At 32.9% G+C, this 22,715-nt stretch overlaps 1 protein-coding gene across 2 annotated transcripts in view; it reads right to left on the bottom strand.

Moving 5' to 3' along the window:
* Nucleotides 1–1,543: 1,543 nt before the first annotated feature.
* LOC110109728 (armadillo repeat-containing protein LFR) overlaps nucleotides 1,544–22,715 on the bottom strand; it is a 23,461-nt gene continuing 2,289 nt past the window's right edge. Inside the window, exons 2-8 of one of the 2 annotated variants that reach the window (XM_028697306.1) lie at nucleotides 16,161–16,330; nucleotides 15,547–15,689; nucleotides 8,363–8,619; nucleotides 7,837–7,939; nucleotides 7,612–7,750; nucleotides 2,303–2,430; nucleotides 1,544–2,082 (exon numbers count right to left, since the gene is read on the bottom strand). In XM_028697306.1, coding sequence (XP_028553139.1) covers nucleotides 1,827–2,082; nucleotides 2,303–2,430; nucleotides 7,612–7,750; nucleotides 7,837–7,939; nucleotides 8,363–8,619; nucleotides 15,547–15,689; nucleotides 16,161–16,330 — 1,196 coding nt within the window. In that variant the 3' untranslated portion in view covers nucleotides 1,544–1,826. Of the gene's footprint in view, nucleotides 2,083–2,302; nucleotides 2,431–7,611; nucleotides 7,751–7,836; nucleotides 7,943–8,362; nucleotides 8,620–15,546; nucleotides 15,690–16,160; nucleotides 16,331–22,715 lie in introns of both variants that reach the window. The other variant, XM_020840929.2, reaches the window with a different exon arrangement.

Below are 22,715 nucleotides of genomic sequence, written 5' to 3'. Positions count from 1 at the left end.
TAAAAGCTAAGGTATTTGCATCACATATTACTTTTTTAGATTCCTTACAAGCCTCTTTATATCTTTCTCAATTATCAGAGTTTTTAAAATTTTTAAAAAACTAATTTTTATAACAAATTTTCTTATTCTTAATCTTTTTTGCATATTTTGATTCCACCACCAACTATTTTTACTATTATGAGCTTTTCCCTTTGATACTCCAATGACATCTTTTGCAATATTCTTAATATCACTAGCCACTTTTTTCCACATAACATTAGCATCCTCATGCACAGACAAAAACTTAAGATCTAAAATTTTATTCCCAAAAATATTTTTGTTAATATTCTTTAAATGCCTCCATCTAATCCTAGAAAATTATTTTACTTTATTTTTTATTTTATGCCCCTTTATCTTAAAGTCCAAAACTAATAATCGATGTTGGGTACATAAAATTTCACTCGGAATAACTTTACAATATTTGCAATCTAAACGATTTAATTTTCTAATAAGAAAATAGTCAATCTGGGTTGTATTATATCCATTTTTATAAGTTATGAGATGCTCATTCTTTTTCTTAAATGATTCATGTTATTATTGTTCGAAAAGTTTAACGCTGGCTGCTGACTACCTAACGCAACCCTCCACTTTTCTCATCCAAGACTTGGGACCTGACAACGACAGTGTTTGATACTTATTTGACAATCAAAGAAAAATTCAAACTATCACTATTTTTTGCATTCATCTTATCAGATTAAAAAAAAAAAACAGCATTGAATTAGTTGAATGATTCAATTTTCTTTCAAAATGAATGTGAGAATTTGTTTATGCACACTCCAACTTCTTACCTACAAACATTATTCAAAACAAATATTTGAACAATGCTTCTTCAACATATATTTCAATGAGCAAAAACTCTAATGATTCTCATCTTCAATGGTGTTCATTATTTTTATCTTGCTAATAATACTTCAAAATCTTCATAATAAGTTGAACAAGATTAGGATTTTTTTTTTAGATTAACAAGATTAGGTTGAATTCTAATATTCACTCACAAAAGCGATAGCTCTCTCCTAAAAATCTTTTTTCAATCAATATTTTTATAATTTCTTAAATCATGATATTATTACTACTTAGTTGACATGATCTAGCAGAAATTAGTTTTTTATGATTGCTTTTCTTTAGGGGATCATCTTTTGAAAGAACGTTCGTACCAAATCTCTATTGTTGTTTGTGCTTCAACATTCCTACCAATTGCTCCACTATGAATTAGTAGGTCCCTTGAAAGGGACAAATTATTATGTGCAAAATCCGAATGGGAAGAACAATCTGATTCTGTGATTGTGAACAGTAAATGTACAGTTACTATGCTTTGATTGTTCACACTGCACTTTTATTGTTCAGTCACAAAACCAGACGGTTCTTCCCATCCAGACTCCGCACGTAATAATCTCTCCTTGAAAAGATCTTCCATAGAATCCTGATGACCTTTTGAGGTAAAAATGATTTCACAGAAATTTAATGCCACGTTTGAATGCTAGGAATTTAATTCAAAGGAACTGAATAAAAGAGTTTAAGATGAACTTAACACCAAGAATCTGAAGTAATTCACCAATATTTTACCATTGGCAATGAATCAAACACTAAAAAATAATAGCTGCAACTCATGGTAGCATAAAACACATAACCAATCAACCACTTAATAGTTTCTTTCTCCATTGCTGGAAGAAGAAACTCCTAAAAACAAGATGAAAATCTCTAAGATCAGAATTTAGAACGTTATCAAAATTGGTTTGGGAATAAATGTAGGACGAACCTAATACACCACTAGTGAAGCCAGAGAACTGTCACATTCCCCAAACTCCGCGAGCTGTAACAACTTTACTGCTAGGCCTGGAGTTCAACTCATACAAAATTCGCGCAAAGGTGTCAGAATACTTTCCATCAGACATGAGGATTTCTGCAAAAGTAGTCTCATGATAAGCAAGATGTGCTCTATTCTGTGGTTCAGAAACAAGACTTTCCAGTACCAATGCAGCCTTCCTACAAACTTCTGGAACTGGATGAGGACTTTTCACCAACTTCAAGAGTCGATCGATGGCCCTGGAACAAATACAAATTCAATTCATCCGACTTGAGCTGTACAAATTGAAGCTATTATTATGTGCGGAGACCGGACAGTTCTTCCGTCCGATTATGCGCTCGGAGCGGTACCGAGCACGGTACATTTTTGGGATGACGTGATGTGTTTTTATTGGTCTCCGGATGCTCCGGACTCCGCACAGAATAAAAATTCTATATATAGGCTTAGAAGGTTCCATACCACCGCTCGCTGCCAAGCTTCAGCCTGCAATCTATGTTCACTTCCACGAGATTGTAGAGTGCACCAACAGCAGCTGCTTGTCCATCCACTGCGGATACACTGAGGAGATCTACCAAACGCTTACAAATCTGAAAAACAAAATTAAGTTACTCTGTCATGCTGGGGTTATATGGTTAGGTATCACTTTCAGTCGCTCAAATGTTCTGTGAATCTATGGAACCATGCAATAATGGAAATGTACATGCCAGGTTTACTTCAATTTATTTGTTTTACAGACCTATCAAATTAAAAATGATAGGCAAGCAAACTGTGAATATAATTTAATGGTTCATCGCTACTTCAGTTCTATAATAAGTAACATTACATTGCAAAACGATTGTTCCAATGAATCATGTTTGCTAAGCTATTCCAACTAAATCTAGTTACGGCCAAGCCTTTAATCGAAATTTCCCATAAAGTACAAAGGCATATAACTATAGGTTCTTGAACTTTATGAAAAAGACGAACACTTAATACAATCTTAGAAACCTTAATGAAGAAATAAGATGGAAGTCTTTGTAGCTTCATACACCCTAAAAAATTATTTCATAGAAATAATGAATGTTTTTACCAAGCATTCACTATCTAAGATTTAGCAGCACTTAAGTATAAATGCTCATGTAGTCACATGGTTAAGGGACAAGACCAAGCGATAGCATCCATTAATCTAGCTACATGGCAATAAAGTGAGAATGGAGTATTGTAGATGGACAAAACGATAGCCAGATTTTACAGATTTAATGAACCAGATCCCACGACAGTATAGACCAAAGAAAAGTAAGGGGATCAGAAGTACTTGCACGGCAGAACATGATTTATTAAGTACAAATGCCAATTTTCAAAACCTGATTGTTTAATAAAAGGGGATAGTAATGTGGCACCTTTACCAAAACAGTTTTCATAAGAAAAGCATCCATCACTTTTTCTATATCTTTATCAAATTCTTTATTTCCTCCATTCCTCTTTGAATAAGATATAATATAAGTTATTAGTTGATGGCGCAGAATGGAGTGCGCCATAGCGCACGGCGCAAGTACAACGCCAGCTGCATGGCACCGAGCGCAAGTTTAAGTTGGCACGAGCCATTCGGGCGCAATTTGAATTTAGGTTATATAATTTTTATTTATAAATAATATAATAATAAATTTTAAGTTATTAGTTATTTATTTATTAACTAAAACTACCCCCCCCCCCCCCCCCCCCCCCCCCCCCCCGAAACTAAACCCTATTCATGCCCAATCCCTCGCAGGTGAAGCCATAATCCTCACACCCGCATGGATTCCTCCTCCCTCGGGCCCGATCGAAGCCATGAACCTCACAAACGCCCGATTCTGCAATTCCGCATGGATTCCGCCTCCCATCACACGTCCGGGTATTCCTTCCTTCCACCTCCCTTCATGGATAACGGGTGTAAGATAAGATCTTTATTTGGGCCTTTGATTGTGTATGAAAAGTTTATATGTTGAATTTGTTGTGTGAAATTAATTATGGAAGTGAATCTTTAGACTCTAAGATTGACCTCCATAATTCAAGTTTATCTTCAACTCCCTCTCTGGTCTTATGAACAATATCATAAGTAAAAAAGCATAAACTAAGGTACAACCTCTTGTAGATGTCTAGTGAGAATATCCATGACTAAAGCAAAAAAGACATGGGCTTAAGGCTGATCCTTTATCACTTTATGTAATCCAACTGAAATAGGAAAATACTTGTTCAAACCACCTTGTGTTTGAACACAAGTAGCAGCTTTTGTATACATATCCTTAATGACTTGAATATAATCATTATAAACCCCTTTCTTTTCTAGAACTCTCGATAGTACTTCTCTTGGAAATTTATCATATGCTTTCTCTAAATCAATAAATATAATATGTAGATCCTCCTTATTCTCTTTATACTTCTCCATAAAACCTTGATAGGAAACACTTGGATTCCCAAGTGTTCCTAGCCAAAATCAGTATAATTTCAGCAGTAACTGCTGTCCACAGCAGCAAAACAGCATAAAAACAGGGAAAATGCAGCAGGAAATTGGGAAACGAGGAGAAAAACACAAGATTTCGCTTGTATTTCACTAGAAATCAAAGAAAATAGAAAAGATACAATTGATCCTCAATTCGAGAGGAGGATCGATCTCTCCCAAATCTCTGGCAATGCCAAGAGCCCAAAGAAAACCTAATTCTAAGAGATCTCAAATTTCAGCCAAATTCAAGATGCCCAAACCCTAGGAAAAACATCTATTTAATGCATACAAATCAAAAGGAATTCCCTAAACAGTCCCTACATTCAAATTCCTCTCTGAAATCCTCAAAAAATCCTTCCTAAAATGCTCTGTTTGAGCGGACGGGCCGCCCGATCTCCGCAGGAGGCGGAGATCTCGCTGTTTTTGCAAACTGCCGGTCCCGCGTGGACCGACTGGACCGGTCCAGTGGACCGGTCTAACAAACCTCTCAATAAATGTATAGCTTCCATAGTAGGCCTACCCGGAATGAATCCAATTGATTTTGAGAAACATTAGTATCTCCCCGCAACCTATGCTCCATAACTCTCTCCCGTAGTTTTAAAGTATGACACATAACTTAATTCATCTAAAATTTGCACAATCTTGTGCATCACCTTTATTCTTTAAAATAAGAATCAACAAACTCATTCTCTACTCATATAGTATCTTTTTAGTCTTCAAAATAATTTTAAAAAGTTTAGTAAGCCAAGAAATTCCCATCTCCTAAGCCTCTATAACTTTGATTTTACTAATACACAGATAAAAATAAAAATTTATATTCTTATTTAAGGTGCTAAGGTCACTAAAGTCATTTTTTGTTGACTATTTATTGATTTGTGCAGTAAAACAAGTAAAAAAAATAAGAGATGTAGTGCCATCATTGTTTGTTGACTATTTATTGATTTCCAATTTGACTTAGGAGAGGTCTTAGGACTCCTAGAACTCATAAATTCTGGCCATCAATTAACTAAATCTTAAGGTCAAAAGTTGTGCATCACACAATTCTTTTAGAACCTAGAATCTAGGTGCTTAGAAGTTTTAACTTCATTCCCTAATTAGCAAGACCTAGCACTAACCTTCTCAAGGAAACAATAGAGAAGGATCTTGATCAAAGGATCAAAGTCAGCCATTGATTCCCTATTAGGCAAAGTTTAGCAGTACATATTAACTCTTAGGCTTCATTTGAGATAGTTTTCTTGATTGCTTTTTTGTTAGGAAAAAAGTCAATAGAAAATAATGTATGTTTGGATGATAGCTTTTACACAAGTTTTTTAAAATTTTATTTATGAAAAACTATTTTTTAAAAGCATATTAAAACTAATGGTGGAAAAAGAAGCTTTTAAAAGCATAAGCTATTGTCCCAAATAAAATCTTAGTTTGGTAAACCCAACACTCACTTCACCTTTTATAGCTCAAAGAAATTCATAAGCTATTTATCTTAGGATAGTTCAATTCTAATTGACTATGTTGCTAATCCTACCTAATTAACCCTAGTCTAGCAAAAGCTAAGCTCGACCTAATATGGTAAATCTAAATTCACATACGCAAGCTCAATCTAGTCTAGTCAAACTTAGACTCACCTTAGTCTAGTAAACCTAGATTAACCCTAGCTTGGCAAAGGTAGACTCAAACTAATTCGTTCATTATAGTAGTTTAGTTCATATAATCAACTCTTAGTCAGTCTAAGACCCGATTAGTTTAGTAATTTGGTTGGGCAAAGCCTAGGCTTAAGTGTCCGAAGATAAAGCCTAGATGGCTCACCATACCCCTAGATTAGGTAAACCCGACGAATTGAACTAGTCTAAAACAATGGACCTTGGGCGGTCTTACCTTAGAGAACTTATACTTAGCTCATCTCACTCATGAATGGATTCTTAAAAAGCCCTAAGAAGGCTTATTAGACTTAACCAAGGAAATGTAGTAAAATGACTTGAAGGTAAGAGTCTAGGAGCTGTGATCTGCACCTTCCTTCAATTGATTTTTCGTAACATATCATTGTATTCAAATCTATAGGAAAGACATAAAACTTAACACATTAAACTCTAGAAAGTTTACAAATCTTGCACCTTCACCATTACATGCATTTTTCAATTCCCTTGCATCAATTGGAAAACATGCATATAGCATGCATGATGCACTTAAAAATACATGGATTTGAATAATAGAAAAAGTCTGAAGCTGTGAATTTAATAAGTGCTCGAGAGTAAAATAAAAGTTATATGGGTTTTAGCATGATTTGGGTAAGACTTGAATGCTTCTCACAAAAAACGTTTAGGAAATTATTACGAAGGCTTACAAGTCCTTTTCAACCCATAAATTAGTTATAATACTTATGTTCTTGATTTGTCTACTAATACATTTATTAGTGCAATATTTTATATAGAAGATATAATTCCTAAAGAAATTTTAAAAGATCTTTTCTTTTTTCTTTTTTTTAATGTAATTGTTAAATGATTCTTCTACAAGAGATATTTGTGATACAATTATTTTGGTAGAGTCAGCTGGGTAAATATGTAGATCATCATTAGTTGATTTAGTGGAAAGATAGATCGCCATCAGATCACTCATAACTGCTTACTGAAGAATTGCAAAACTTGCACCAAATGTCCTTGACGATTACACCACTAAAAACTCTCCAGAAGAGATTTCTTAATACATCATCAATGTTGGCTAACCATTCAACCAAATTATTTGATAAATTTAATTATCAACAGTCTAATCACAATGAGTCAAAATAGATGAAGAAATTATCAAATGATCCCTCTTTCTGCCTTCATTGATTTCTTCCTTATTTGGCCGAATTTACACTTATTTGTCATTTTATCCAATTTACGTTGTCTCTTTTCAGAATATGCATAATGTATTGAATCCAAAATTATTGAAGATTGAATAATTGAATGCAAAGCAATTTTCTGCCATTCTTGCATTGGAAAATTTTATTCCTTTTCTTCACCCTTAGGCTCTGGAGAAATTGTGTACATGAACTATTTTCCTCCTAATGACCTACAAAGTATTGTTAATTTTCAAAGTAATATGTTGCTTTGGTTGAATGATCTTTTCCTCGATGAATAAAAAAAGGTGCGAGCAACCGTCTCTCATTGTAGCTCTCAGTCAGGCCTACTTCACTCACTAATCTTCAACTTCAAGAAGAAGAAGGTTTAGAAATCCTAAAACCCCGCCATAAAGTGGTTTAAGGTTTACTTTGAAACGGATAAAGCACTGATAGGCTAAAGTTATTAACTGAGAAGCATATTTGAGTAAAGCCACTAACCTGAGCAGCTGAAGGAAGAAGAAATGGCTCATTGTCAGGATTGATTATTAGACGCCCAAGAAGTTCAGCAGCTGCACAATGCCATGCCTTAACTGAAGATTCCAACATCCTCAGAATGGCACGCACTGCATCTTTCTCCCTGTTTTGATTCAATTTAAATTAAATAAGTAGAAAACAGAAAAAAAAAACAAACATAAAGATATTTTTGTGATGAAATTGGCTTACGTTATTTTAATATAAGAAGGCTTTGATGAGCTGAATATTCTAAGGTCGAGCAGAGGTGACAAATTTACCAATGTCTCAAGTGCATTGGTTATGAGCTCTTCATCTTCTGGTCAGTTGGACACAGCATCACATTATTTCCAGCACAGACAACAACACAGAATCTAGTTTACATGCATATTCCGTGCCCATCTATTATGTTACACTACAACGTAACAAAACCGTAAGGAAATACGAGCGAAAAAGATAGAGAAAGTTAACATGTTGGAGAGAGATCAGTTCATTAATTTGAGGATAAAACTCATTCATCACAACAAAGTGTAAGAAAAACAAAAAGTGCATATATAAATTCTACTAGTAATGTTATTAAAGCATAATCCGCTTTGTTTGCAATTTCAATAAAAATGGTAATATGCATTTCCTTATGTAGATATTACATAAGGATAGCCCCAGCATTTCTTATGGTTGATTAAACATATGAGCCTATAACATGCTCACAACACTTAAATGAGAAGGAAATAATGCTTACGCATATATTGATCTTCAATAGACTGGAATAGAGTCTCCAAGCAATGCCTATTTTGAGCCATAATCGTCTCATTTTCAGGCATGAATGAGAAGTTACGAATGATATTTGAAGCAGCAACTGCACATTGTTGCTTTTCTGAGCGTCCTTCATCATCAAGATTAAATAAGCCATCTTCCTCAAACCACCAGTCTGAAACCCGGTTTTTTGAAGCTTTGCGAACAGAGGTCTCCATGTTTGACAAAACATTCCCCGGGTTGCTATATAAGATAACCATTTCAAGTAAACAAAAAAAAGTCTAAATTTGTAATTATCATAGAAATGATAACAAAAAATGATCAACCAATAATGACGAGATTAAGAAATGCCGAAGTACCACAAGTATATAAAATCAATTATTATATTTAAATGGGGATTTGGCTCATAACTAAACATAATTGCAATGAAAATTGAGAAAAACTTGGCTAAGCTTAAAACTAAGAGCAAAAGTGCTACATAAAATTGATAGATTTTGAATGCAGGGACTAACGGAATAATGACTAGAAGATGATCAATATTAGATCTATGCGAGAAACCAAATGAAAAGGGAAAAAAAAAATCAGAATTTGTAAAGGTTATAAACCATTCCAAGTAGCAAAGGTTAATAATATGACAGCATGTAGATGATTTTGAATTTTGAATACAACAACAAAAGCATCAAGCCTTTATTCCATTACGTGGGGTTGGCTACATGATTCATTTAAATTCTCATTTAAATCTAATAAAAAAAGGTTATTTCTAATATTCTCTAACCAAGTCTTTTTAATTCTACCTCTATCTCTCTTAACATAGGTCAAATCTAATACATCTACTCTCCTAATTGGGTCATGAGAAGGCTGATGCTTTATGTGACCAAAACATCTAGGGCAACTCTCTCTAATCTTATGTTCCAGTGGACCTACTCCAACCTTTTCATGTATATGCTCGTTTTTTATTCCATCTCTAAGAGTAAAGCCGCTCATCCACCTGAGCATCCTCATCTCTGCAACAATTAACTTAATTGTATGCTTCTATTTTAATGGCTAACATTCTACTCCATAAAACATTACAGGTCTCACCACCATCTTATAGAATTTTTTCTTAAATTTGAGGGGTACTTTTCTATCAAACAACATGCCAGATGTATTCTTCCACTTCAACCATCCTACTTGAATTCTACTAATAATATTCCCATCTATTTCACCATCACTTTGGACAATAAACCTGAGATATCTAAAATGTGTACTCTTAAAAATGACTTGATCGCCCAAAGTTACAATCCCCCCACATCAGATCTATTACTTCTAAAATTACACTCCATGTATTCGATTTTAGATATACTCAAAAGAAAACCTTTAGACTATAGGATTGACCTCCATATTTCAACTTTATCTTCAACACCCTCTCTAATCTTATCAACAAGTACAATATCATCAGCAAAAAGCATATACCATTGTACAATCTCTTGCAACATCTATGACTAAAGCAAAAAGATATGAGCTTAACGCTGATCCCTAATGTAATCCAACTGAAATAAAAAAATGATTAGTCGAATCACCTTCTATTTGAACACAAGTAATAGCTCATGCATACATATCCTTGATGACTTGAAAATAATCATTATTAACCGCTTTTTTCCTAGAACTCTCCAAAGCACTTCTCTTTGAACTTTGTCACAAGCTTTCTTTAAATCAATAAATATAATATGTATATCCTCCTTATTCTCTCTATACTTCTCCATCAAACCTTTCAATGCTTATATAGTATACCTACTTGGCATGAATCCAAATTGATTTTGACAAACATTAGTATCACATCGTAACCTATGCTCAATAACTCTCTCCCATAGTTTTAAAGTATGACACATTAACTTAATTCAACTATAATTCACACACTCTTGTTCATCGCCTTAGTTCTTAAAAATAGGAATCAACATACTCCACTCATTTGGCAAAAAATGAAAATTTTCAGGTTAATAAATTTAGAGATATATTACTTGCTTTTAATTAATTATAGATGAGAATATCATAAATGTAGCGGGTGTTTATGCTTATATTTACCCTTTATTAATTTAGATTACCATAAAAGTGGGATAATTACCTTTATCAAATAGACCTAGGAACTAAAAGAGTCGAAGACTAAATTGTTGAATAATTAACTTGCCCGATCTTTTTTGTATTTTCCTATTTTTTTATTTTTAAAATAGAAAGGGGCGGGGGGGGGGTGAAGAAGACCTAGGTCTATCACAGACAAATCAATCAAAATATAAATCCAATGCGTCAACCCAGTACATATCAATGGTGCCGGTAGAACCAAACTTCTTTTATTGGTTCATATGCTTCCCCACAAAAACGATGATCATCATACCTCTAATAGCCCATGCTCATGCATTCTGTCCCTATATCCTTTCCTAGGTCATCCACTAAATCACCCTTTTTATTTCATATTTATTGTTGAGAAGGAGAACCCTATGGAAGAGATAACCATTAAGGGCAATTAGATAATTGTATTCTAGAAGTATCATCCAAGATCCAACATCAAATTTTTATGAAGCAAATTGATTTTCTCCTTTCGAGTTATGCATGGTTCATTTAGTATGACTCCTATTCGAGGAGTTAGGGTTATTATCAGGGGAGGAGATTGCTTAGTCCAAGAAATGGTCCGAGAAATGGCAGAAAGGATGAGTTAAAGAGAAGTCCCCTGATGAAAGGAAAATAAATGCTAGTTTATTTCAGAGTTATATAGCTCATGTTATCATAGTAACCAACTCCAGAGCACTTCATTTTTTGGATCAAACTTAATAGTTTGCCCACAAGAGCATACATCTCTAATATAAGTTTAATATGGTAACGCCTCCTTTGCAAAGGATCACTCACCCTAACTATATTTGACTCATCGTTTGAACATCATCAAACTAAGTAATGGATTGATCGAGTTGATCACAATCTCCATGTCGTGTGTGTCCTCTTTGGCATATCTTACCTGTTGGCTTAAAACTAACAACTCAATATCACAGTTGACACCTAACTACATTTGACTCATCGTTCATACAAGAAGTAACACCACAAATTGGAGCTAAGTCGCTTAAACAATCCTTGCTTATAGGAATATGTTATCTATGAACATTCATTCAATTGTAAGTAAACAGTCTTTATTGAAACAATGACCAACCTAATCACATTAGCACGGCATAGGCTCCTATAGTAGGCTAATGCATTTCTTTATTTTGGCCCTTCTTTTAGTGCATTGATATCGTTGTTGTTGCAAACAGGGACTTTGACACAATAAGCTTATTGGTGTAGCTGAAAAATGAACCTCATCATTTATTAATTTTGATAGGATCAATAACTAAGGCACCTTATATTGCAAACATCCCTCGTGGCTCTTTGAAGGATTATTTTCCTTTGAACCCTAGATCAAACTTCAATGAGATTGCCTTGGTTGATTCGTCAGAATAAATGTCCATTGAGGTTAGAGAATGAGCCTTATTTCTAAATCTATCCAAATGAGATTAGGCTTTGTACCTTAATTTGTCATAGGTAGTCGAGCATTCATAATTGATGATATTTTGGTTAGCAATAGCACATGGCCCATTAAGTAACTAATATCTTACAACTAAAATCAATGCAAGGTAAAAGAGAACAGTATGTTGTAAATCATGCAAAAAATATATGCATCAATGTATATATGTCGGTTATTTATATCAACAATCAATCTATAACATATCATATCTCAGTTAGTTCTGTTTCATTCCTCCAACATAAATTCTAATCAATCAGTTAGTCAGTCGATCTTTATCACTCAATCAATTCCATTCAATCTTATCATCCATTCAACTCACATGAAATTGTCAGTTATAGTCACGGTATCAATAACAGTATTGGGTATCAGTAACAGAACTATATATGTAACAATATCAGTATTCTTAGTATCAATCGCAGTAATAATAACAATAATCAGTAATAGCAATCAGTAACAGTGATTAGTGTCTGTAATATTAATATCTATACAATATCAGTATTAATAACAATATTCAGATATTCAGAAGATGGTATCTTGCTCTTGCACTTATAACTCCCAATTAGTCACTCATTATGACTCAATCAGTGTGCGCCTTATAACTCCTCTTAAATCACGTGAATCAATCGCCACAATTCCTTATAACTCTCAATCAATCTCCAGCTTCTTATGACTCTCATCCACTGACTCCCGTCAGTGGACCACGTGAATTTTGAGGATATCACACGAGGTTACCACATCACATATCTGAAATCAATCAATATATCATATCTAGACATCATATCAAATTCAGGCTAGTAGCAAACATTCTTGCATAAGTTAATCATATTAATCATTTATGTACATATTACTTTGCAATCTAATCATGTCAAATCATAATATAGCATTTTTCAACCCATTTTCAGTCTGTCTTTTTCCCTACTTACTTTCTACTTATTTTACCATAAATTCTTATACACATATTTAACCGGTGAAAATGTAATAAAATTATATTATATTATTCAGAATTATCAAAATGCTTCTACATGTCACTAACAATGTGAAGCAAAACTTTTCCATAAGTCTTGGATTTTGTCTTAGGGTTCGTTTGGGACGGCTTCACGGCTGCGTTGCTTTATAAAAATTTGTTAAATGCCCGTTTGACGTATTGCGGCAGAACAAGTTGAGCAGATTTTTGCGGCCCGCCGCTGCTTCCCGCAACCTTTTAATGCCTCCCGCGGTCGGCTGCTTCCCGTGGTTTTAAAAGGAAAAGATGTCGTAAATGCCCCCATATGTGCGAGACTGCTTCTCCCTCGTCGTCAGCGATGTCATGTCACGAACTGCGCTCCGCCGTAGCGATGCATGGATTCTTCTTCTTCTTACTCTTCTTCTTCCTATTCGTCTCGTGGATGCCTGGAACGGAGCTGTTTGGATAAACTTGCCGGCGGGCGGTACGAAGTGAGTTTCGGAGGAGATCCAACCTAACGTCGTCGTCCTCGCTGATTACTCTGTTGTTCCCGAGGACTCTAGCCACGAGCACCCCACGATCTCGGCCAAGGTATTGATTCTTTATTAACCCTTTTTACTAGATTAGTGGAAAAACTTGATTTAAGGGATGAGTTTAATGCAAATGGTGTTCTATCTTGTTGGGTTGGAGAAAAGATCCTGACATCCTGTTTTAGGTCTCCAGATTGATAATTTTTGGATTTTCTTCACGGTATTCTAGATTGGTGCCCCTATGCTGTTTTTTATCGATGCAGGTATTTGATACAGGCATGCAAAGTTGAGCTCACATCTTCAGAGAGCAATAGCTAAAATAGTTCATCATTTGAAGGCTCGTCATTGTTAATAATTTATGATTTTAATTTCCACTGAAATTTGCGATGGCACTGAAGATCAATAGCTGAAATAGCGTTTTATGCATTACTATTATTTAAAACTACTCTGATTTTGATTTCCACTATAAGCAGTTTTACAGCAATTTCGAATATCTGGAAATGATATACGAAACTTTTGTTTTCCACGAAATTAGCTACAGCAAAGCAATTATGATCATTAGAGCCAAAGAGGATTTTATATCATATTGAATTGTCTTTCTAGTTTGAATTTATATTATTTAAATTTATGCATAATGAGGGTAATAATGTAAATTGTTCTTATATAACTGCAGCAAAGCAGTTTTACAGTTATAGTACCCAAACAAAAAATATTGTTTTATGTACAGCAACTTCAGAAAGCAGCTTTCTATAAAGTAACTTCACAACCTACTTTACCGACTGCTGTAGCCGTCCCAAACGCACCCTTAGTAGTGCTTTAAGTAGGCCCATGGTAGTGCTTGTTGGCATGGACAGGTGGCCCAAACTAGCATTTTAGCAATTCTTCAACATGGCACTAAAAATGTGAAGCTCGCTCTTAAAACTTGCAAGTTATACCTTGAAGGATATTTCATATCGCAACATCATTTAGGCAGTAATTCATCCTCTTCACCTATAAGCTCTCATCTCATCCCTTAAAACTTTCATGGCTTCTCAAATTTATAGAGGAGAATACAAGCTTTGCTTCCTTGTAATGTGCAACTAAGTGTCCCTTAGAGGTGAATTGGAGCAGAGTAGTACGTTTATGCTTGGAGTACAGCCCATCAAGTGGGCTTTCTTAATTAGTGGTTACCGGGGAATAGGGCCCAATTCAATTTAAACAATGCATTATATTTGGCTCGATTGAATAAGAGGTGCATAATGAGTACTGATACCCCAACCAGGTGAAATTTTGTAGTTGCAAACATGTATTGAGTTGGTGTGGCAATCTTGTTTGGACATTTGACCACCATGGAGGGAACGTCGGTCTATATGGTGATGTATCAATCTAAATATTCTTCAAATATGTCAATGTGAAGCACCACTTGCGAATAGGGTATATCGATACAAAGCCATCTTTCAATCCAATGTTGCAAAATAGTTTAGTCTATTATTTGTATTCAAGATAATTAAAAGCATATATTATATGGATCTAAATTTTGGGAATAATTTATGGCCAAGTTTTAACTATGGATGATCTAAGCATAATTATATGTGGCCCAAGTCAGAGGTGCATAATTACACACCAAGCTCATTAAATTTGTTGTTGCAAACATGTACCGAGTTAGTGCTAGCCATCTTTTTCAAACCTTTGACCAACATGGAGGCAACACAAAGCTAGATGATGATGCATATATCTAAATACATTCCATCAATGTCAATTTGAACCATCACTTGAGAATGTAGCAAGAATGAAAATAATAAGATGAATGTGAGATAAAACTGGGGAAAACAAGAATAACAAATGGCAATATTAATAAAATTTTGTTAGAATAACCTATTAACCATAAGAAAGTACAAAATAAGCACAATTGTTTTGGAGTTTCGAATATGGAGAACGAAGGACAAAATTTTCCCCAACTAAGTTATTTATAATACTATGAATTAACATGAAAGGGGAAATCCCGCAGAAAAGAAAACAGTTTAATTTATTTAAATTTATCTATTAAAAACAACAATTAATTTAAACATGAATAAATGGAAAACAGCTAAAAATTTTGACCCAAAATTTTCAAACAAATAAAAATTATATTCTTGAACACGAGCTATTCTCAAAGATGGGTGGAAAGAAAATACAAGGGAATAAAAGTAACATACCCTTGATGGGAAGGAACATCAACAGAATTTGTCACATCGTACTCATTTCCAAACCCCGTAACTGTGGAACCTTCCCCAAGTAATCTTAGCCTTGACGACCTTTTGTAATCCCTAGGAATTGCTATGTCACGCCAGTCATCTATCTAAAATTGGACAAAATCAAATAAGCAAGATCAATAATTTAGAATATAATATTCATTAAAGCAGGGATGCTGAAAAAAATGTGTTACTAATAGTCTGATTAATTAGTGTTCTCATAAAATATTATCAGAATTCGGACATTAATGAAACATAATCATCGTTAACCATACCCCACTATTAGGGGTTTACTAAAACACAATGAATGCACTCAAAACAACATCAAATACAAGGACATTTACTATGGGATTGAAGCTAAACATGCAATGAGATAGGAAAACTACAACAAAGAAAAATAAAGACCAATAATTCATAAACCCAAAAGTTCTCCAGATTCCACAAAGTTTGAAATAATTACTTCAGTAATCAGAACAAAAGACAAATAACAGAGCTTATTGCTCTAGAAAAAGTAGGTTGGTTTCTTGGATGAGTGATATGAATGGAAATATACAACAAAACAAAATAGCAGCACCTACAATTTGAAGAAGAGCATCTAGCAGCCCTTGTATCTTAGCAAGAGGAATCGCATCTCTTCGAAGATCATCCTTCTCTTTAAATGAAAGCAGTGATAGAGTGTTCAAAGCCCATGTTAACTCACTCTTCAGTCCACTTTGTAGAGCTAGAACAATCCTTTTATTATTTTGATCTGGTGAAGGTTGTATAGGATGAGCAAACAGAAAGAATTTTGCATTCCAATTAAATTTTTACTTTCCGCAAAATATTCGAGTAACAAGGTTCCAACAAGATAACATTAACGACATAAAACCTTAAGAATGTTTACCACAATTGTATCACATTAAACTGCCTAATAAATACATCAAAGTAAAAGAAATCAGTCATGTCAGTATACATGTGTCTTGTCATTAAAATTTGCTATAAAATATAAATTGAAAAAAGTAACTAAGTTGATAAAATTTTATCCCACTAATAGTTAAAATTGAATAAATTCATTATGCATTATCCGCTTTTATGGAGAAATCAAACATTCAATGGATAGAAGAAAAGAAAAGAATCAAAACATTACAGTGCAGACAAATTTGTATATAATAAAACAACTGAAGAAACAAATGTAATTAGCTGTATTTAATTGTTGGGAGATAGTCGATGAGTTATGGAGGAAATTTTTGGAAAAAAATACGTGGCACAAGTGTTACTCCAAAGGATTCTGCACCAGCTACCCCTTGGCTTTGGTCAAGATGATAGAGGACCAGTAATACTCTAGTAGCTTGTCTACTATTAAATTCACATTTCGGGCCATACGACTTTCTTTCTACTACTAAATCCCCACATACAATTGAAATTTATCGACCATATCAATAGATCAAAAGATTGTACATGCAATATCCAGCCTACCTAAAGAACATTTCAAACTGGTGGCCAAACCAAGCCAACTAGTTCAAATAGCTAAACTAATGAGGTGTACCCAATTTTTATTTTAAACCCAAAAAAAACTATCGAACTGAAGCAGATGTCAACTCAGCCCATTACTACCTCAGGGTCTGAATTATTTCCAGAAGAATTTTTTGGTTTTTTGCCATTCTATATTTTACTGCATAGGGTTTCCAATTTGACCTTGATCATATAATTTCTTACTCTCTTTGCACCTAGTCATTGCAACAATCGTATCTCTCTACCCCATCTTCATTTTCACATCTTCCTCGATCCTAGCCGCAATAAGCCATTGCTCCGTTCCCCTCACTCCTGATTGCAATTCAATATCCATCATCATTGTTGTTCTACCCTTCATCCTCACAACTATCACATATAATAACCAAGAAAAAGAATTATATTGCTTTGTTCTAGCCTAAACCGAATTGTTTCAACTGATAGCAAGCCTATTGCATATGGATAGCAAAGAGGGATGGTGGAACATATTATAATTTTGGAGGAAGCAACCTAAATATGATTAACAACATAGACCTCTCCCCGATTTATATTAGGTTCTCGGAACAGTTCACCTATATTCCTTGGTTAGAGATGGCTACATAAGTGTCTAAGAGGGAACGAGTGAGATATCATAGAGATTGTGGGATATGTGGAAGATATGATAAGCACAAGCAGGTAAAACACATCAGTAATAAGAGCAAAAATAGGAAATATTTCTTCGTTGGAGATTGTGTAAGCACCGATGCTTGAAAGATTGGAGTCATCTTCTATCATTTCTCCTTTTCTTCATTTTTATTTCTCTTATTCATCTGTGAATCTTCAATAGAACGGCTAGCACCAAATTAAAGACTTCTTTCTTTGAAGTTTACCTCTTCCTCCATCTTCTTCCATCAAAATATGGGTAAAGGATATTATATATTATTTTTGTTAAGAATATAACAATTGATAATGAAATGAAAAAAAAAAGATTCCTAGGGCTTAACTAAATATGGATTAAAGATTCATGCTTTGTTAGAGTTTAGGATGATAAACCTTAAATTAGGGTAACTAGGGCTTCATTCAATTATATCTGAATAACTAAGCATTACTTTATATGAAATTTTTATAAATAATAAAAAGTATCAATTTAGCAATTTACTTAAAATTCCTACTTTAAATTATTTTCGGTGCTAATGCTTGGGATTAATTATGATTTGTAATCATAGATTAGAATGGAAGTCTTCATAATCGTCATAACTTATTTTTCATGTGATATATCATATATGATTAGCCTCTACGTCTAATAACATGAGTTGTTGATTTAACTTTCTAAACAAGCATGATTCAAATATACTATATACGGTGCTTGTTAACTTCTTTTATTATGAATAAAAGGTTATATTGTGAATTTATAAAATGTATTTATTACTTCCTTAAACAATTATGATTCTGAAATTTTTCCAGTTGTAGCATCATAGGCCCCTCCCCAATCAACTGCAATAACAAATTCTTCTCCTCTCCTTCTCAAATTTTTTCTCATCCTACTGGTCAATGTTTAATTTCATTTTCTTATTCATAAGGATTAAAGTAAATGAAAACTCTCCATCATCCCTCTTGGCCATTATTGTAGGAAGAAATTACTTAGTTTTCATCCTCGTCAACAAGGATTTAAGTTATTGAAATTATTATTAACTTGTTGCTGACATTACAGTCAAACTTTAACACTTACTATTATGAGGAACAATGATAGAGGTTATGGTCTAATTGCCAACTTGCAAATGTTTTGACTATAATAGAAGTTACAATAATTGGTGCTAATCCATAAGTTTAGGGATAAGTATATGATTACGGCTTAATTTCTTTTTTTTCTCATGAATTATGTCATAAATAATTAGTTAGTAAAGATTATTGTTTGCAAGTGTTGTGATTAATTTATAAATTTAATTATTTATGATTTTCAAGTTGTCCTCATCTAGTGTTGGACTATGGTACCGCACATTAAGATAGGTAATATTTATTTATTAGGGTATGAATATACGCTTCCTTATTATAGAAATTTCTTATTGATATTCTTTATAGGCCTTCTTACAAATTGTCAGTCATATATTATCCATACATAAAAAATGTTTATGATCATATTAATATTATATGTCATATTAGTTAGCTTTGTTTTATTGATTGTTATATAAATTCAATCCACATGAAATAAATCATGTAATGGCATAACTTATTTTACAAGGTTTAAAATTGCATAAATAAGCCTCGAGGCGTTTTTCGTCTGTGAGGTGAGACGTAAGCCTTGAGGTGGTGTGAGGCGTAAGCCTCACGAACGAAAAATTGCGTAAATGAGAATTTAAGGGTTTTAGCCGGTAAATAACATTAAGAGTCTATCATACAATAAAAATATCTAAATGACAAGTGAAATTAGTGGAAAACAATAAAATAGATGCATTATATGCATCGCATAGTATAATTCAAAGTACAGAACCACAAAATATAAGTCTATCAAAACTCCCAAAGTACAAATAATAAATAATATATAAAATAAAATCATGTCTCATCACTAAATGAGTCTTCAAGGGAATCTTCTTCTCCAATTGTATCTATGAATGTCATATCTTCATCATCTTCAAAGTTACTCACTTTTCTCTACCATGTTCAATAAAAATGATCATTATCATGTTAATTGCCCACTTGATATATATATATATATATATATAATGTAATAGCATATAAGAAGTTGTGAAATACCTTTATTTGGTTGTTATGCTGCAGAACTAGTGAATGTATGTGATATGGTACTAGTGGATGTGCTCACTTGATCTGTTTCTCCCCTCAAGACATTCACACTTAGATCCTCTAGTTGCAGGTCTGATAATGACAAATCTATCTTATCATCTATAAACCACTCATTATCAGATGCTACATCATCACACACCAATAGTTCCTCATCATCCTTCAACCCCTTATTCCTCAATCTTCGATCTCTCAATCTCTTGTTGTGCTTGTCCTATATCCTCTCCTGGATTAACCATATACTGGTTCATAGGACCCCGCGCACCTCTATTATGTATAGTGGAAAATGTTAAGTTTCTAAGCCAAATAACAGATCATTTTTGCATGTTCTGAAAAGGTCGAAACAAATACTATTCATAATAAACTTATTTCAATGTAGTATAAAAGCAAATGAAACATAAGATAGTATATTATGGAAATGTCTAATTTTTTTATAAGACCAAGAGCATTAAAGTTAGAATTGTCTATTGATATTCTTATGAATCTAGTCTTAATCTCTCTTTATGTACAATTCAGTCATTTTAAGATAAGTTATAATACTCAAAATGAAAAATGGATTCTTAATGAGTTCATTGCTCAGTATGTGAGAGGAAGAAAGATTGAAACAAGAAAAAATAAAAAATGCTCACTTAACTTTTTCTTCTCATTATATTATCACTAAAAGGAAAAAAAATTATAAAGCTAAAGGAGTTGTAAATAAAGGGACTTCACAACCAAAATTGCAACAGAAGTAAGATTCGGTTATTACTTATTTCTTCTGCAAAAAGATTGATCATGTGAAGAAGGATTGTCCAAAATATACTAATTAATTAACTCATCAAAAAAGAGTAAACTTCTAAATCTTGTTTGTTCTGAAGTTAATTTGGTTTTGGTGCCAAATCATACTTGGTGGATAGATAGAGGTGCAAATACTCACATAAGTGTGATTATGCAAGATTTTTTAAGGAGACGAGTGTCAACTGATGCTGAAAATTTTATCTATATGGAGAATAACAATGAAGCTCTTATTAAAGTTATAGGCTTAGATAGATTATACTTAAAATCTTGTTATAATTTGAATTTATGTGAGACTTTTTATCTGCCGTCATTTAAACGGAATATGATTTCTATTTCATGTTTGGACAAATCTGATTAATATTGTTAATTTGGAAATGGACAATCTCTTTAAATATTCAAAAATCATTGGTATAGGTTTTTTGATTGATAATCTATATAAATTAGATATTTCTGCCTCATAGATAAATGAAATTTTGCATATAAATAATTTTGATATAAAGAAAAAATTAACTGATGAAAATTCATTTATGTTATGACACGGATGTTTAGGACATATTTCTAAATAAAGAATAAAAAAGCTTGTGTTGGATGAAATTTTTTATTCTCTTAATTATACTGATTTTAAAATTTATATTGAATGTATTAAGGAAAAAATAAATAAATATTAAGAAATTAAGATCAAAAGGAGTTTAAATGTCTTAGAATTAATACATACTGATATTTATGATTCATTCCCTATAACTTCTTGGAATGATTAACAGTATTTTATTATTTTCATAGATGATTATTCTCGTTATGAATATTTATATTTAATAAATGAAAAATTAGAATCTCGATATATATTTAAGATCTTTAAAATTGAAGTTAAAAATCAACTTAGTAAGAAGATTAAAGTTGTCAAATCTGACCATGATGGTGAATATTATGGTAGATATGTAAAATCAGGTGAACAACGTTCAGGCCCTTTTGCAAAATATTTAGCAAAGTATGTCATCGTTCCTCAATACACTATGCTAGAGACTCCAAGTCAAAATGGTGTAATTGAAAAACGAAATATAACCTTAAAGAATATGGTTAGAAGTATGATTAGTCATTCTTCTTTACGAGAATCACTTTAGGAAAAATCATTAAAGATTGCAATTTATGTTTTTAATAAAGTTTCAAGCAAAGCAATAGCTAAAACCCATATGAGTTGTAAACTAGAAAGAAATCTAATATTAAGCATTTTCATATTTGGGGATGTCTAGCTGAAGTTAGGTCATATAAGCCTAATGAAAGAAAATTTGACTTAAGAACAGTTAGCTATTATTTTGTTGAATGCTATGAAAGGTGAAGAGGCTTTAAGTTTTATGATTTCTCAAAAAAAATCCTTTTTTGAAACGAACAATGCTAAGTTTATTGATGATGTTAAATATAATGAGAGTGGTAAACTCATATATTTTAATTTTGAGGAGAAATATGTTATTATTCCTATTGTTACAATTGAAAATGATCATGTAACCATGCTTGCTATTATTCATATTGTAAATCCATATAATCAAAATACTCTTGAGTTATCTCGCACTCATATAGAATGACACGAAATCAAATTGAAGGGTCATTAAAAAAATTCACAAAGGAAAGGAGAACAGCTATTTTAGATGATTATATTACACATCTCCAAAAACATGAGTTTGATATGGGATTGAAAGATGACCCAATCTCATTTACTCAAGTTAAACAATAATCTAATTCTCAAAATTGGATAGAGGCCATGGAAGATGAGATGAAATCAATAAAAAATAATGATGTTTGGGATCTTCATGGATTGTTTAAATGAGCAAAATCTATTGGTTATAAATTGATTTTTAAAACTAAAAGGATGCAAAAGGTAATATAGAAAAATATAAAGCAAGTCTAGTTGTTAAAGGTTTAGACTAATTACATATTCATAATTTATATATGTGACCCAAGTGAAAGATTTATAATTTATCTATATTACCTTTTAAATTATGAATATTTATATAACTAGACCTGCTTTATAACTAGACCTAATATGTTGTCATTATTCCTAAAATGTATATTTTTAGACCTGCTTTATAACTAGACCTAAT

This window comes from Dendrobium catenatum, unplaced genomic scaffold, assembly GCF_001605985.2.
Source record: "Dendrobium catenatum unplaced genomic scaffold, ASM160598v2 fragScaff_scaffold_911, whole genome shotgun sequence".
NCBI classification, from domain to species: Eukaryota; Viridiplantae; Streptophyta; class Magnoliopsida; order Asparagales; family Orchidaceae; genus Dendrobium; species Dendrobium catenatum.
This window is presented reverse-complemented; position numbering and strand designations above follow the sequence as displayed.